Below are 18,423 nucleotides of genomic sequence, written 5' to 3' on the forward strand. Positions count from 1 at the left end.
GCCTTGATGCCCAATAAAATGGCAATGATTTTAAGTTGGGAGTTTTACTCCGAATGGTACCACATGCATGACGAGTCGAGTCTCATTAGAGTTGCATTGTGTTGGCTTGTTGTATGGATATTTAATTTAATTGAGGAGTGGAATTGTGTTGATATTAAGTATGATGTTTGAGTTGATGTGTCGTTACTGGATGTATGTTACGATTAGGGTGATGAAATGTGTGAATTTACTTAGCATTACATGATGATTTATAATGCTTATTATATCGATTGAGGAACTCACCCTTACAACTATTTTTCAGGTAACGAACAAATGAGTTGAATGGAAGCTAATGCTTGGAGTCTAGTGTAGTCTCCTAAGTGGGTCATGCTCTGATAGATGTAACATCGGGAAGGAACATTTTAATATTGTTGTTGATGATTGTTGAACCAGTTTACATGTAGTATGTTGCATGTTTTGAATGATCGATTTGATCTCTATCCGCTGCGTATTGTGCAAATGTTTTATGTTTTGAGTTAATGAAAGAGCATGACAGTTATTATGGTGTGAAATGTTGTGTGACACCCTTGATTGCATATTTACTCTGATTGATACGTGTTATTTTAATTATATACTCGGGGTATTTTAGAAGGGTGTTACATTAGTGGTATCAGAGCAGGTCGGTCTGTCCGGCCAGTTGTCGTGTCGTTACTGTCTAACAATTGTATATTGTTACTAATCTAACTTTTAAGTTGTGTTGTATTGATAAGTTGAAATGGCTGGAAGGAATGACGCTGCAATGGTTGCCGCAATGCAAGCGATGGCACAAGCTGTGCAGAACTTGCCAAATGCTGGTGGTGATGCTGGATCACGTAGCTTGGCGACTTTTCAGAGAGAGAATCCGCCGGTGTTTAAAGGGAAGCATGATCCAGATGCAGCCTTGGGATGGTTGAAAGAGATTGAGAGAATCTTCCGTGTTATGGATTGCACTCCAGCTCAGAAGGTTCGGTATGGTACTCACATGCTAGCAGTCGAAGCTGATGATTGGTGGCTAGAGACTCACGAGAGGTTGGCCGTGGCAGGTGAAGTCATTACTTGGGATGTATTCCGTAGGGAATTCATGAGAAAGTATTATCCGGAAGATGTCCGTGGTAAGAAGGAAATTGAGTTCCTTGAGCTGAAGCAAGGAAACATGTCTGTCACTGATTATGCTGCGAAATTTGTGGAGCTGTCCAAATTTTATCCTCATTACACTGGTGCTGGTGCTGAATTTTCAAAGTGCATCAAGTTTGAAAATGGACTGCGCTCTGAAATTAAGAAGGCTGTTGGGTATCAGAAGATACGCATTTTTACTGAATTGGTTGATAGCTGCAGGATATTTGAAGAAGACAATAATGCTCATTACAAGATTGTCAGTGACCGCAGGGGCAAGCAACATCAAAATCGTGGCAAGCCGTATGATGCCCCAGTGGGAAAAGGGAAACAAGGAGCTGCTCCGGCTCAGAGGACTAGTAGGGGAGGTGCTCCTGCTGGTATAGTTTGCTTCAAATGTGGTCAGGCTGGTCATAAGAGTAATGTATGCACTGCTGAAGTAAAGAGGTGTTTTCGCTGTGGTAAGACTGGCCATGCAATAGCTGATTGCAAGCACAAGGAAATGATTTGTTTTAATTGTGGCGAAGAAGGGCATATTGGAAGTCAGTGTCAGAAGCCAAAGAAATCTCAGACGGGGAAGGTGTTCGCATTGACCGGAACTCAAACCTCCAGTGAGGACAGACTTATCCGAGGTACGTGTTATATTAATGGCTTTCCTCTTGTAGCTATTATTGACACAGGTGCGACTCATTTCTTTATATCTTTGGATTGTGCTGTGAAACTTAAGTTAGAGATATCTGAGATGTTTGGTAGTATGGTAATTGATACTCCTGCGAAGGGTTCAGTGACTACTACTTCGGTTTGTTTAAATTGTCCTTTGAGTATTTTTGGTAGAGACTTTGGGATGGACCTAGTGTGTCTTCCACTAGTGCAGATTGATGTTATTCTGGGTATGAACTGGTTGGTGTTTAACCGAGTTTCTATCAACTGTTTTGATAAGACGGTGGTCTTTCCTGAGATTGAGGAGGGAAAGAGTTTGTTTCTATCAGCAAGGCAAGTGAATGAGGAAGTAGTTGATGGGGCAGAGTTGTTTATGCTGTTAGCGACTTTGGAGGGTAAAGATAAACTGGTGATTGGCGATCTAGCCGTGGTGTGTGATTTTCCTGATGTGTTTCTGGAAGAGGTGAATGAATTACCGCCAGAGCGCGAAGTGGAGTTCTCGATTGATTTGGTACCTGGTACTAGGCCGATATCGATGGCTCCGTACCGTATGTCTGCTGTTGAGTTAACTGAATTGAAGAGTCAGTTGGAAGATCTGTTGGATAAGAAATTTATTCGTCCGAGTGTGTCACCGTGGGGTGCACCAGTGCTATTGGTTAAGAAGAAAGAAGGTACTATGAGATTGTGTGTGGACTACAGGCAACTGAATAAAGTGACGATCAAGAATCGATATCCTTTGCCGAGGATTGATGATTTGATGGATCAGTTGGTTGGTGCAAGTGTGTTCAGCAAAATAGATTTGAGATCTGGGTATCATCAGATACGTGTGAAAACTGAGGATATTCAGAAGACTGCTTTCAAGACAAGGTATGGACATTATGAGTATTCTGTAATGCCTTTTGGTGTGACTAATGCGCCTGGAGTATTTATGGAGTACATGAATAGGATTTTCCATCCGTACCTAGACAAGTTTGTTGTGGTGTTTATTGATGATATTTTGGTGTATTCGAAATCTGAAGAAGAGCATGCTGAACATTTGAGAGTGGTTTTGGGAGTTCTACGAGAAAAGAAGTTATTTGCTAAATTGTCCAAGTGTGAATTTTGGTTAGGAGAGGTGAGTTTTCTTGGTCATGTGATTTCAAGAGGTGGCGTTGCTGTTGATCCTTCTAAGATAGAAGCGGTATCTAAGTGGGAAGCTCTGAAGTCTGTTGCTGAGATTCGAAGTTTCCTTGGTTTGGCTGGTTATTATAGGAAGTTCATTGAGGGATTTTCTAAGTTGGAGTTACCATTGACGATGTTGACTAGGAAGGGGCAAGCGTTTGTTTGGGACTCAAAATGTGAAGGAGGTTTCCAAGAGTTAAAGAGAAGGTTAACTACTGCTCCTATTCTGATATTACCGAGTTCGTCGGAATCATTTGAAGTTTACTGTGATGCTTCATTGTTGGGTTTGGGTGGCGTGTTGATGCAGAATAAGCAGGTTATAGCTTATGCTTCAAGACAGCTGAGAGTTCATGAGAGGAACTATCTGACGCACGATTTAGAGTTGGCGGCTGTGGTGTTTGTTCTGAAGTTATGGAGGCATTACTTGTACGGGTCAAGATTTGAGGTTTTCAGTGACCATAAAAGTTTAAAGTATTTGTTTGATCAGAAAGAGCTGAATATGAGACAGAGAAGATGGTTAGAGTTTCTGAAGGATTATGACTTTGGTTTGAATTACCATCCGGGTAAAGCAAACGTAGTGGCTGATGCATTGAGTCGGAAATCATTACATATGTCTATGCTAATGGTTAAGGAATTGGATTTAATTGAGCAGTTTAGAGACTTGAGTTTGGTGTGTGAGAGTACTCACAATAGTGTTAAATTGGGAATGTTGAAGTTAACAAGTGGTATTCTGGATGAGATCAGAGAGGGTCAGAAATCCGATGTGCTTTTGGTTGATAAGTTGACTCTAGTGAATCAAGGTCAAGGTGGTGAATTCAGAGTTGATGAGAATGATGTTTTGAAATTTGGTAATCGGGTGTGTATTCCGGATGTTATCGAACTTAAGAAGAGTATTCTTGAAGAAGGGCATCGTAGTGGCCTGAGTATTCATCCTGGAGCTACGAAGATGTATCATGATTTGAAAAAGTTATTTTGGTGGCCGGGAATGAAAAGAGAAATTGTGAGTTTTGTTTATTCCTGTTTGACTTGTCAGAAGTCAAAGATTGAGCATCAGAAGCCGTCTGGGCTAATGCAACCGTTGGCTATTCCAGAGTGGAAGTGGGATAGTATCAGTATGGATTTTGTTTCTGGTTTACCGAGGACAATTAAGAATTTTGAAGCTATTTGGGTGATTGTTGACAGATTGACAAAGTCGGCTCATTTCATTCCGATCAGAATGGACTATCCGTTAGAGAAATTAGCTGAGTTGTATATTGAGAAAATTGTAAGTTTGCATGGTATTCCGTCGAGTATTGTTTGGGACAGAGATCCTAGATTTACATCGAAATTCTGGGAAGGTTTGCAGAAGGCTTTGGGAACTAAACTGAGATTGAGCTCTGCATATCACCCGCAGACTGATGGTCAGACTGAGAGGACGATTCAGTCATTGGAGGATCTTTTGAGAGCTTGCGTTTTGGAAAAGGGAGGTGCTTGGGATTGTTATTTACCTTTGATTGAGTTTACCTACAACAATAGTTTTCATTCGAGCATTGGTATGGCGCCGTTTGAAGCTTTGTATGGTAGGAGATGTCGGACACCTTTATGTTGGTATGAGTCCGGTGAGAGTGCTGTGGTTGGACCGGAGATTGTTCAACAGACTACAGAAAAGATTAAGATGATTCAGGAGAAGATGAGAATTGCTCAGAGTCGTCAGAAGAGTTATCATGACAAGAGGAGGAAATCACTTGAGTTCCGAGAGGGAGATCACGTGTTTCTTCGTGTTACTCCGATAACTGGGGTTGGTCGAGCTTTGAAGTCAAAGAAGTTGACACCTCGATTTATTGGTCCTTATCAGATTTTGGAGAGGATAGGAGAGGTAGCCTATCGTATCGCTTTACCGCCGTCACTTGCGAATTTGCATGAGGTTTTTCATGTGTCTTAGTTGAGGAGGTACATTCATGATCCGTCGCATGTGATCCAAGTAGATGATGTACAGGTAAGAGATAACCTGACTGTTGAAATATCGCCTATGAGGATTGAGGATCGAGAGTTGAAGCAGTTGCGGGGTAAAGAGATTGCCTTAGTGAAAGTAGCTTGGGGAGGACCAGCAGGTGGCAATGTGACTTGGGAACTGGAGAGTCAGATGAAAGAGTCTTATCCAGAGTTATTTGCTTGAGGTATGTTTTCGAGGACGAAAACTCTTTTAGTGGGGGAGAGTTGTAACACCCCGAATAAAATAAGAAAATTATTTAAATTAAGTTAATAATATATTTATTAATTTAATTAAATAAATTGAATTATTGGATTATTATTATTATTATTATTTGGAATAATAATTAGTGGAAAATATATAAGTTGGAATAAGAGAAAAGGGTTTTCATTTTTGGTAAAGAGTTTTCACGTGAAACAGAGAAGCGGCTGAAAAGTGGAAAGTGGAGAAAGGGCAAAGAGGAAGAGCTAGAGAGCAAAGGTTGAAGAACGGAAAAGCTTGAAGCTTAGAGATTGCCGGATTATCTCAGGTAAGGGGGGTTTATCGTCGTTTACTGGGTATTATAGATTAACATGTCATGGGTAGTGATAAACCGTTGAAGTGACCCTAATTGGGATGTTGAATGCTGAAATATTGTGATGAATAAGTTGTATTAAAGATGTAATTGAGTCCGTAATTGTGTGAGTCGCGTTCCCCCGAACGTATAGCTTTTTACGGAAATTGAATCGGAGGTCCGGAAGTCCTCCAACGGCGGAAAATGCGGAGAACTCTGCATTCTGCCTTGTGTTAGCGCAGGAACTGCTGTTTTGTCTGCGTTAACCGGTTAACCCAGGGCGTTAACCGGTTAACACTGTTGCGTTTTGCCAGAAAGTGTGTTTTGTCCTGCGTTAACCGGTTAACCCAGGGCGTTAACCGGTTAACACTGTTGGAAATTTGAAAAATTGATATTTTTAATGTTGTGAACCTAATTGGTGATTGGCCTATTATAGTTAATTGTGATGAGTAATTTTGTTGGATTTATGTTATGAAGTGTTGATACAAGTATGTTGCCGAGTTGTTCCGTGTACGGAAAGTTGTTGAAAATACTGAGTTGTAGGCTTGGTGAGCCAAAGTTGATTATAAGTTGATGTTGTTGAAAACATTGTTGTATTGCTATTATTATTATGTTGTCGACAGTTTAAAGTCGTGTATGCCATGTACATTCATATGCATTAAGTCGGAGCTTTGCTCACACCACGTTGGCCTGGATTGGCAAATTTTAAGTTGAAAGTTGAAGGCTTATGCCTTGATGCCCAATAAAATGGCAATGATTTTAAGTTGGGAGTTTTACTCCGAATGGTACCACATGCATGACGAGTCGAGTCTCATTAGAGTTGCATTGTGTTGGCTTGTTGTATGGATATTTAATTTAATTGAGGAGTGGAATTGTGTTGATATTAAGTATGATGTTTGAGTTGATGTGTCGTTACTGGATGTATGTTACGATTAGGGTGATGAAATGTGTGAATTTACTTAGCATTACATGATGATTTATAATGCTTATTATATCGATTGAGGAACTCACCCTTACAACTATTTTTCAGGTAACGAACAAATGAGTTGAATGGAAGCTAATGCTTGGAGTCTAGTGTAGTCTCCTAAGTGGGTCATGCTCTGATAGATGTAACATCGGGAGGGAACATTTTAATATTGTTGTTGATGATTGTTGAACCAGTTTACATGTAGTATGTTGCATGTTTTGAATGATCGATTTGATCTCTATCCGCTGCGTATTGTGCAAATGTTTTATGTTTTGAGTTAATGAAAGAGCATGACAGTTATTATGGTGTGAAATATTGTGTGACACCCTTGATTGCATATTTACTCTGATTGATACGTGTTATTTTAATTATATACTCGGGGTATTTTAGAAGGGTGTTACAGCCTTCGTCTCCTTGACTTGGGAGTTTCCTTCATGGGTCATCTTCAGAGAGTCAAGTATATCTTTGGTTGTCTCTCTGTTGGTGATCTTTTCATATTCGTTGTATGATATAGCATTTAGAAGTATTGTTCTGGCCTTGTGATGATTTTTGAAGATACGTTTCTGATCTTCTGACATCTTGTTTCTGGGAACTTCAGCTCCATTTTCTAAGACTGGAGGTGTATATCCATCTGTGACTATGTCCCAGAGGTCAGCATCATAACCCAGAAAGAAACTTTCGATTCTATCTTTCCAGTAATCAAATTTCTCTCCATCAAAAACAGGAGGCTTAGCATTGTAAGAATCTCTTTCATTTGAGTGGGCCATTGTTTTTCTCGTACTGGATCTCTCTACACGGTTAAGTGTTTGATTAGAAAATCAATAACAGAGCCGGAGCTCTGATACCAATTGAAGGTGAGAAAAACAAGGGGGGGGGGGGGGGGGGTTGAATTGTTTGGAAAAATAAGCACTTTTCAAAAAGAAAATCACACAAGAATTTTATACTGGTTCGCTTATAACACAAAGCTACTCCAGTCCACCCGGTCGAGGTGATTTCGCCTTCAACAAGGACTTAATCCACTAATCTTGAAAGATTACAAACAACGTCTAAGAGAAAAATCTCTTAGTCCTCTCAAGTATACAGACTTCACAAAGTCACTTGAGGAAATAAAACAAACAATGATAAAAGGTTTATGTAATCTAGAGTGCTTCTAAGAAAGCAAATATTACAGTATTAAGAACAAGAGTTTTTTCACGTTATAAGCAAAAGCTTCGTGAAGATCTTAGAGAGCAAGAGTGTTTTTCTTGAGTGTTGATGTTTCAGTATAATTTTGGCTTGTTGGCTTGCTTATTGTATACTGAAAGTTGATTTGTAATCCTTTATATAGATCAGTGAGGTAGTAGTTGAAACTGATGAGTAATAAGATGATTTTACGCCATAACATAAGTAGCTTCTGCAGGATAACTTTCTCTCCTTGAAATGACTACTTACCACAAGTAGTATCTTCTTTATTGAAATTGGAGATTAACGTCTCTTTCTTAATTAGGAAATCCATTTGCAAATCTTTACTTGACTTTAACGTTACTCTTTCATGATTAGCAATTCCATGCTCAGAGTATTTGTGTTTCTGGAGAATCTTGGAATCTTGCTTCTGATGTTGATCTCTTGTGAGTTCAGATAGTTTCTTCAGATAGCGCTGAGAACTTCTGGAGTTTAGCATACGTTGTTCAGAGTCAGAACTTCTAGAGTTCACTTCTTGTTCAGATGCTTCTGATACTTTTTGTTTTGCTCAGAGTTAGACTATCTTGAACTTGTTTTCACTTCAGATGCTTCTGATCATTTGATAATTAGTATCTGATCTGGTTTTGTATCTGATGACATCATCAGATTTCTTCCTTCTTTCTTTAGAACCCTGCACACTTAGAAACTTTTCGTTAGGGTGCCATTTTTGGTTTCATCCTTTGTTATCATCAAAATCAAGGAATCTGTTGTAGAACAATTTTTGTTCTTACAATAACGTGGAGCAGTTAGCAAGACATGGGTGCAGCGGTTATGCAAATCGTGGGTCATAACATCTGCTAGCTTCTAGGAAGTTAGCTTAGGAATAGTTCCTCTAGCTCAGTATAAATAGGAGTATCCCACAAGGGGCTCAAGGTGTTCACTTTGTACTACAAATTCACTTGTAAGAAAACTTCTCATTCCCAGCGCGAGGAAGCAAAAGTTTCTCTGAGAGTGTTATGTACGTGAATTACCACATTTATTTCAATGCAACTTCCCTACTTTTCAATTGTTCCCGTTGAACATTTTATCTTAATTTCCTTTTTTTTTGAGTTATCATTTTACGTTGTCGTTTACGCTGTCGACACTGACTCTGTCACGATCATAGAGTTTACCAAAAGCGTGTTCGTAGTATACAGCTTTTGAATGTTATAGCGCTGTCAGTCACAAGCCACCTACAGGCGATAACATTGTCTAAAATCGTTCGTGTGGAAAACCCTTGTTCGACACTTTGTTGGGAGCCGTTCCTCACAAAGTCATTTCGTCGAAAGTTGAACAAGTATCACTTGCACTAGCACATGTCCTAGGATCAACTGGTCGATCCTGCAAGTAACCCTTCGTTTTAAGACCAGGGAGGACCAACGGTTGTTTACCAATTTCCACAGTAAACAACAACATCCCTAAGTCTCTAGAGAAACCACAAATTGATAACTCCAACTTCAAAATCATTGAAGAGAAACATGAATCCCATCCGCGAGAAGAGACACTTATGTAGGGGCATAACACTTCTGACATATAAACTGCATAATCCTTTGTCAACTTTGGGATAGAACTGTAATACACTAAACCCCGACTCTTAATATAAAAGAGAATTTTCACAACTTAAGATGTTACTCAACGCAAACATGCAACCTCAAAGATATTTTTCAAAAACTTCACAGCGGAATTCAAAATATCTCAAAACATAAAATAACTATTTAAAGCAAATACTCAATGAAAATAACTCCAAAGCAAAAACTCCAAAACAAACATTACACTTCACTCCCAATGTTATAGACCAAAGCATAACGACCAACTAAATAGTGATAAATGTGAAAGTAAACAAAGAAAGCTCCAAGGTCGTCTTCCAACTCACAAGCAACTACTCATGTCGAAACAGACTTGTCAAAATGTTGTATCACCAGCGTATTTCTTCAATTCTCCAAGTCTTACTTATATAGCATAAGAAGAAGACCGTTGGAGGGTAAAATGAGGAAAGCTCATAGAGCGGTTGTCTACTATTGGATGGTGAAAGGAGTGATATTGTGTACTGTCCTTCACCAACAAAATCAGTGACAAGTGCGATGTATAGTATTATCTTTGCCCATGAAAACAGGTAGTGGAAAGGATATTCGATTTGTGCTATGTACTATTTGATCATGTACCTATTTGATCTTATCTTCAAGTTCATTGGCTTCTGATGGAAGTTGATGAAGCATGAAATGAAGAAACATAAAGTTGGATTCAGAAACTTCATAATCTTTGGTCAGAACTTTCACAGCGTCGGTAATCTACAATCAGAGCCTTGATAAACTCAATCATCTGACCTAAGATCTTCATAATTTTCACCTACGTAACACAACTTCAGAAGCTTTTCATTCTTCAAAAGCTTGGTGATCAGAGTCACATCCAGAAGCACGCACAGAGAGAACGTTGCAGTAGCAACATAGCATTTCCTCAGAAGCTTCTCAGGAGTGAATCAACACAGAAGCAGAAATATCATTGCAGCAGCAACATCGAACATCTTTCAGAACTTCTAATAATTAGCGTAGAAGCGGATTTGGAACTCATTGTGTCAGAAACTGATGACGTTGTACGTCATATACTCACAATTAGAATTGGATGTTAAAGCTACACAATAATAAATCATTAGGATACCAAAATTATTCTCACACAAATACAACATTGTTATTATCAAAACTCAAGGTATAGATGCAGAACCAAATCTTGTTATAACAAAACAAAATCTACTTGGTGGAGACAAAGTCGAAAAGATGAAGTTTTTGAACCCTGTGTACTTAGAAAATCTTGCAGAGTGAAGTTCAATAAAGGCAAACAAAGAACACACGGATCCCTTGATTATATCCATGATGATATTTGGGGGCCTATAAGGTGCCTATCACATCCAGGAGCAAGGTATTTTCTATCCATAGTTGATGATTATTCCAGAAAGTTATGTGTATTCATCCGGAAGACTAAGGATGAAACTTTTGAGAACTTCAAAAGTTGGAAGACTCTGGTTGAAAATCAGACTGGCAGAAAGGTTAAGAGGTTGAGAATCGACAATGGCCTTGAATTTTGCAATGAGGCATTCAACAATTTTTGTGCAGCCTCTAGTATTATAAGGCACAAAACTACTGCAGGTACTCCCGAAAAAAATGATTTGGCGGAAAGGTTTAATCAAACCATTTTGGAAAGAGTTAGATGCATGTTAACTAGTGTTGAGTTAAAAAAGGTGTTTTTGGGCAGAGGTTGTTTCGACATCAACATATATGATAAACAGATGTCCTCCGACTACGTTAGATATGAAGACACCTGAAGAGGTTTGGTCCGAACATCCACCAGATCTCGACAAACTTAGAGTATTTGGTTGCATATCCTATGCTCACATTAGGCAAGACAAGGTTGAACCTAGAGCTCTGAGGTTCATGTTCATGGAATATCCTGAAGGAGTCAAAGCTTATAGGTTATGGTGCCTAGATCCAGGTCACAGGAGGTGTATCACAGTCGAGATATAGTTTTCAATGAAGTTGAGATGGCTTTCAAGAAAACTAATGACGTTAGTCAAATTGCACAAATATATGAAGAAGGGCTTGAATAGGAAGAGATTCATGTTGAGGTGTAGCATGTTGATGTTAAATTGCGTATCCCATATCAAGTCAAAGAAGAAGCACAAGATGTTAAAGATAGTAAGGAAGTTGAGGAAACTGCTGATGACTACCTGTTGGCAAGAGATAGGCCGAGAAGAGTCTCCAAGCCACCTCAAATACTTGGGAATGCAGATCTCATAACTTATGCCTTAATATCTTTAAGTGAAGTTCTAGATGAAGAACTTAGAGACTATAAGGAATTTATGAGAAGTCGAAATAAGACTAAATGGATGAAGGCCATGGATGAGGATATGAAGTCTCTTTATGATAGCCACACTTGGGAACTTATCAATAAACCTGTTGGATCCAGGTTAGTTAGTTGTAAGTGGATTTTCAAAGTTAAGGAAAGGATCGAAGGAGTGACGTCGAAGAGATACAAGGCAAGATTAGTCGCAAGGGGTTTCACTCAGAAAGAAGGTATTGACTTCAATGATGTGTTCTCTCCTATTGTGAAGCACATGTCCATTCGAATGTTACTTTCCATGGTGCCACAGTTCGACCTAGAATTAGAACAAATGGATGTGAAGATTGCTTTCTTGTATGGAAATCTAGATGAAACAATCCTGATGAGGTAACGTGAAGGGTATGCAGAAAAGGGAAAGGAAGATTGTGTGTGCAAGCTGAATAGATCTTTATATGGACTGAAAAAATCTCCTCGACAGTGGAATATGAGATTCGACAATTTCATGGCACACATAGACTTCATTAGAAGTCAGTTCGACCAATGTGTTTACTTTAGATTTTGATCTAGAAATTCATATGTTATTTTGTTGTTTTATATGGATGATATTCTCATAGAAAGCAACAATGTCGAGGATGTAATGAAGGTGATGGTTGAACTTAATAAGGAGTTTGATATGAAGGATCTGGGAGTTGCATCCAGGATTCTTGGGATTGACATCTGAAGAGACAAAAAGTAGTCAAAATTATGTTTATCTCAAGAGAAATACCTACGAAAGATTCTTGACAAGTTTGGCATGTTGAATTCAAATCTTGTTGAGACTCCGACAAACCCTCAATTCAAGTTGAGGGTTCTTTGTTAACATAGTAGGTTCTTTGTTGTATGATATGTTTTGTATTATACCCGACATAGAATATGCGGTAAGTCTTGTAAGCAGGTACATGGAGAATCCGGGAAAGACTCACTGACAAGCATTGAAGTGGATTCTAAGGTACATAAATGGGGCTCTAAACAGAGTCCTGATTTATGGTGGAGCATGTGGTAAAAATAGTAAAGCAGAAATTGAAGGGTATGTCGACTCTGATTATGCAGGTTGTATGGATTCCAAAAAATCTATTTCTGGATATGTGTTCACTATGTTTGGCACAACAATCAGTTGGAAAACAACACTTCAAAAGGTTGTTTCCTTATCAACCATTGAAGCAGAAAATATCACCCTCACTAAAGCTGTGAAAGAAGCATTGTGGCTTGAAGGTTTTGCTAAGGAGCTGGAACTTCAAGGTCGAGTTATCACTGTTAAATGTGATAGTCAAAGTGTTATACACCTGATGAAGAATTCATCCTATCATGAACGAACCAAACACCTCGATGTGATACTGCATTTTGTCATAGGGGTAATCGAGCATGGAGAAGTGCAAGTGTTGTAGTTTTAACATATCACAATGTTGTTGTTATGATCACCAAGACATTACCAAGTTGCAAGTTTTTCCACTTATGGAGTTGATAAAACTACACGAAGAAAGCTAATTTGTTCCCTTGATGTTATAGAGTTTGTTCCAAGGTGAAGATTTGTGAGATATTGTATCAAACTCTAGTATGATCGAAGGATGGCTTCTTAGTTCGACAATTCGACAGGACCTTAGCATGTCGTTGAAGTCTATTCACATGTTGTAGTCGAAATATACTATGATTGTTAGCATGTCGAATTGAACTTGTTTGTTTAGCCCAATTGTTTAAGTTAGTTTGTTCTCTAAGTTAGTTTGTGTAATGAGTCTGTATGTAAAAACTCATTAGTTTAACGTGTTAGTTTTCTTATAAATAACATACTAATCTCTCATCATTGTATAACACATCCTAATTAAGGTGAGAGAGGTCATTTGCTACTTTGTAACACTTGTAATCTTGTTCCCAAGAGAAAGTAAATAATAGTAGTTTATAACCAATTTCATTGTGTTCTTCTTTCTTTCCTCTTTTCTATCCTTGTGGATTTCTTGTCGATAAAAAAAAACGATTATACTTTATTATTCCGACAATATTTTTCACAACAATGCATAATAAGTTGGATTACATTAGTGGGAATCCAAAATCTAAAAGACAACTTTTGAGGAAATCTCTCACTTGACATTGTCAAAGTCATTTTTCAAATCAAGTTTGAAAGCAAATTATCATTTTTTTCTTATTTGATTTTCGCAAGAAGTGGATAATTCTTTTAAAATAATAAAATTGTTTGAAGTGTCTCTAGCTAGCAAAATATGCTTTGATAGAGGGCCAATGGGAGTATCTACTAGAGCCATGAATGACTTCATCGAGTTTTAGGCTACAAAAACCTCATCCTTCGTGACATGTTTGGTGAGAGATTTTATGACATCTTCATCCATCTCAAAAAACTTGTTATTCCATTTATATAGATATATTGGATAAGAAAATACAATTATTTATTGAGGATATAAAGCATGGTTTTTGGTTCTTTGATTTCTTCATAGCTAATAGAAATATGAAAGATAGTGTCCATATCTTGTTCCACACACAATCAATCTTCTTATAGTGACTCAACTATAATTGGATACTTATTCTTTGGCATCCTCACAAGTGTTGGTTGGACAGAATCATCTTTCTCTAGAGCTCTCCATCTGTAACATCAAAATTTTATCATATACAATGGAAAATTTTAGTGCAAACAAGGCGATAAAAATAAATACAATCCACATATCTTACTTGTATCTAGTGACAAGGTGATGAATGAAGACATAAATTTCAACCTTAGCAAGGTTCATTCCAGGACACATACGTGGTCCATTACCAAACCCAAGAAAGCTGAATGGCCTCAAGTGTTCCTGCATTATTTCATTCATATTATATCAAGTTTTGCTTCCATCGATCACGGACACAGACACGGATACAATACAAAACATGACACTAACACTGATACTGTAATAATTTGAAAAAATAAATAAGTTGAATGTAATCACAAGTGTCAGTAATAGTATTGTGTCGCTGACACTTATATAGACATGTTTTTTTCGAGATGTCGGTGCTATAGTAATGTAAAGAAGAAACTTACATCAAATCTAGATGGATCAAACTTGTAAGGATCTGGAAAAACTTTAGGGTCATGATGTATTGAAACAACATCTAGGTTCAAAGACCAACCTTTCTTTACTTTGAATCCTACAAAATACAAATGTTAATTAATCATCTATTAATTATGAAGCACTTACACGGAAACTGAACACGACAACGATACAGACACTCGATATTGATAATAATTTTAAAAAATAAATTAGTGTCGGTTTTCAACACCGACAAACACATACTTTTTTTTTCAGAGATGTATGTTGTTACAGAGTCTCTATTAATCTTAAACTAAATGATAATTTATAACTAATTATATTTTTTTTGCTTACCATCAATTTCAAAATCTTGAGATGCTTTTCTTGAAAACCAAGGTAGTATTGTGGCTCTTCTAAGTGTTTCACTAATCACCTGAAAAAATCAAATGATTAATAATCTTAGAGATATGTGTGAAAATTTTGAAGTTACTTAGAAACAAAAAGTTAATGTTGATTCTCACTTTTGCTGTGTAAGGCATGTTATTGACTTCTGACCATGTAAGATCTGTTCCACTTTTTCTGTTTGCAATAATTTCTCTATGTTCCTCCTACAAAAACATAATGGACTTAGATAATCAACTTAATTAAGTGTTTATAGCATAAGCACTTATCACATAAGTGCTTACGTATAAGTTATTTCTATAACAGAAGATTAATTAAACTCAAACATTTTCATACAAACTATAAATTATTTTCATATAAGTGGTTTATAAAAGCTAACTTGGAGAGCTTATTGAAATAAGCAGAAAATAGCTTATAAACATGTCATAAGCTGTTTTGATCCGTTACTCAATCCAAACAAGTCCTTACTCTAAGCTGTTCTAGAACATTTGGATTTTCTTCAAGAAACTTGATAAGCCATGTAAGAGCAGCAGTTGTGGTATCATGTCCTGCAACAAGCAGAGTTAATACATTGTCCTTTAATTGCTTATCAGTAAGCTTATTTTCATCTTCTTGTGCATCTGATTTTCTGCTATGTTTCATAATTAAGGACTCTAAGAAATCCTGTTGGAAATCTTGGCCGTTTCGCCTCCGCAAAATTACAGAATCCAACATTTCGTACATCCTATCGCGCGCCTGCACACGACGCATCAAAGAAAACGAAACTTTAGTGAACTTCTTAGCTAGAAATTCGGAAAAAAAATATATTATACTATGTAGTACCGACACATGTTTATGTGTCTGGTGTAAGACACACATGGTGTGTGTATGAGTGTCTGCGTAACTGTCGGTGCCTCAAATATTGTATCCATAGGAAAAAAAATACAAGTTTATCACTACGAATGAGGAAATATATCGGATTAATTTGAATTCTTAGCCGATTTGAATTACTTTGTTACCTTGATACCGCGATGAAAAGCTGTCCCGGGAAGTTTAAAAGGCAATGAAGCAAATGAGGAAGAAATGATTTTGAAATTTGACCTAAACTTTTCTTGTTCCTCTCCGGTAGGCTCTAAGCTCATGATCATGTGTCCAATCACTTTCAATGTAAACTACAATGTTCAAAAAACTTACTTAGCAATTAGCATGCAATAAAATGTTTGGTATTCATATCGAACCAAGATTTCATTCGGTCTTCAATTTGACGCATTCACGAAGTTAGTACATCTATGATCGTTAGAATGTCTAATCTCAATCTAACGACCACGGATATATTAACTCTACGAATGCGTCAAATTTTCAACTGCAATGAATCCGATTTCATGCGTATCGTAGTGCACTCAACTGTAGAAGCTTCTTCTAGAACATGAACCTTCTTTCCTTCCCATTGATCTAATGTTACCATTGCTTGAGTGTTGATAAAATGGAAATATTTTTTCAAACCATCTAATGAAAGAGGCTCAGCAATTAGTCTTCTAAGCCTTTTGTGTGCTTCACCAGTGGTTTGAAGCAGGCTGGTGGGGCCAAGAACTTGTTGGCCAGTGTAAAATAAGTTCAAACTTACAATCCCATCTTTGCCTGTTAATAATATCTTGCTTGCTTCTCTCCCAGTCATGAAGACTGTGAATCTCCCTAAGACAAAGCTCTTGAAAACTTTTCCATATCTAGAAGAAAATAAGTAAATCATAGTGAAGGATATAATAATGTAGACTAAAAATATTTTTTTATCGTATCGTTAATATAGTTCAGTTGGTAATGATAAGTAGGGGTAGGAAAATAGGTCGATCAATCAGGCATTGCCCGTTTAGTCCGTTATTTTTTGTGATTTGTGTCAAATAGAGGTGGAAAAACGGGTCGGTCTGTTCTATCATTCATTTTTATATTGGATAAAAGACTATTATATAGGATATTGCTAAAGCTACTCAATTTCATTTTCTCTAACTTATTATCAACGTTCAGATGTATCCGTGTCTAGAAACCGTGTCCGTGTCTGTATTTGATAGATGACTTTTTTTACGGGCAATCAGACTTTCTTTACGAGCAAAAACATATTAAATCTTTCTAGAAAGTTATAAGTTTTGATGTTTTGATTACCTCTTTTGTCTTTTATTCATGAAGCTAAAGATTCCAGAAGGACTTGAAAAATCAGAGAGAAATGAGAAACTCTCACCAACAATAGGCCACCCTAGATTTCCAGGTATACCTTCCATTTCTTTAGGAGAACGAGTCTTATACATCAACCACAGAATTGGCAACACTACCAAAGAAAGGATCAAAGAAACTATAATAATAATCAACTCCATTAATCACCGCTAATACTTGATTAACTAAATGCTTGTTATAAATTTGAACACCTTATGCTTAAGGCATACTAGTATGTTAGAAATTGAAGATTGTGTTCATGACAAAGCATGCATATTTATAACAATAATTTAATATTCTGCAGGCCAATGTTTTTTTTTACTGTATAAAGGAATTTACATGTTTAACGATAATTTTGAGGTGGTAATTATTAAAGAATTTTTGGGTAGATTAATGTTACAACTTCTATGTTCTTGTCATTATTTTCATATGTGTACCCCATGTTGTTGACACAAGTTAGTTTATACTATATATTTGCATGTAATTTATGTATAATGACAATTTTGAAAAGAAAGAGATTCTATTTGCCGTCCATAGGTATCCAAAGTCTTGTTTCAAATACATAAAAATTTGTTTGTAATAGTAGTAATAAGGAGGAGTTTGACTTGTGTTCTCCAAATTTAGGATTCCTTGGACAAAACTAGGTTGGGAAACCAATGCCATGCTTCAAATGCATGTAAATTATGGCCTAGTATAGTGGGAAAAATATATTTAGTTAAAAATTCAAGTATTAGGTTTGTTTCTAAAGTCTTTTTTATGTCTAATAATAATTTTTTATCGTTATTTGTTTCGGATTAACTAGATGTTCAAGAGAACTACTGCCTCATAGGATCAACATTTGATTCCACTCGTCCAAGAGCTTCAACCCCAAAAAGCACTTTCAGATATTAGTGAGCGACCAGATATAAACGATCAAAAACACTTTCACATATTAGTGAATGACCAGGTAGAACTGCATCATCATCAGAGGATCGACACTTGATTCCACTTGCCCAAGCATCATCATTCATTCGATTCCACTTGCCCAAGCATCATCATTCATAATTGGATTTGATCAAACATGAATGATCTGATCAAACAGTTTCTCACATATTCTAACTGTTTTCCATATATAAGTTTTATGACTCGCACTATTTGCAAGTATAATCTCATTCTCAATTTCAAACCATTTCTCTATTATTTTGAGAGTCCACCCTACTCTATAATGCCTTAAGTTTCTGTCGTCCTACAAGAGTTAAAGGTATATACTCGTTTACTATTTTAAGAAGCGGTGAAAGGATAGGATAGTTCAACTGGTTTGAGCGATACAAAGTTCAAAATT

At 37.1% G+C, this 18,423-nt stretch overlaps 1 protein-coding gene across 1 annotated transcript; it reads right to left on the minus strand.

Moving 5' to 3' along the window:
• Positions 1-13,848: 13,848 nt before the first annotated feature.
• On the minus strand, positions 13,849-17,316 carry LOC127127201 (abscisic acid 8'-hydroxylase 3). The gene is made up of 9 exons (XM_051056330.1): positions 17,055-17,316; positions 16,306-16,624; positions 15,920-16,072; positions 15,390-15,656; positions 15,041-15,127; positions 14,874-14,952; positions 14,531-14,637; positions 14,185-14,303; positions 13,849-14,099 (listed from the first exon to the last, which is right to left on the minus strand). Exons 1-9 carry the CDS (start codon positions 17,261-17,263, stop codon positions 14,009-14,011), a joined length of 1,431 nt encoding a protein of 476 aa, XP_050912287.1. The 5' UTR covers positions 17,264-17,316; the 3' UTR covers positions 13,849-14,008.
• Between the last annotated feature and the right edge of the window lie 1,107 nt (positions 17,317-18,423).

This window comes from Lathyrus oleraceus, chromosome 1 (assembly GCF_024323335.1).
Source record: "Lathyrus oleraceus cultivar Zhongwan6 chromosome 1, CAAS_Psat_ZW6_1.0, whole genome shotgun sequence".
NCBI lineage: Eukaryota > Viridiplantae > Streptophyta > Magnoliopsida > Fabales > Fabaceae > Lathyrus > Lathyrus oleraceus.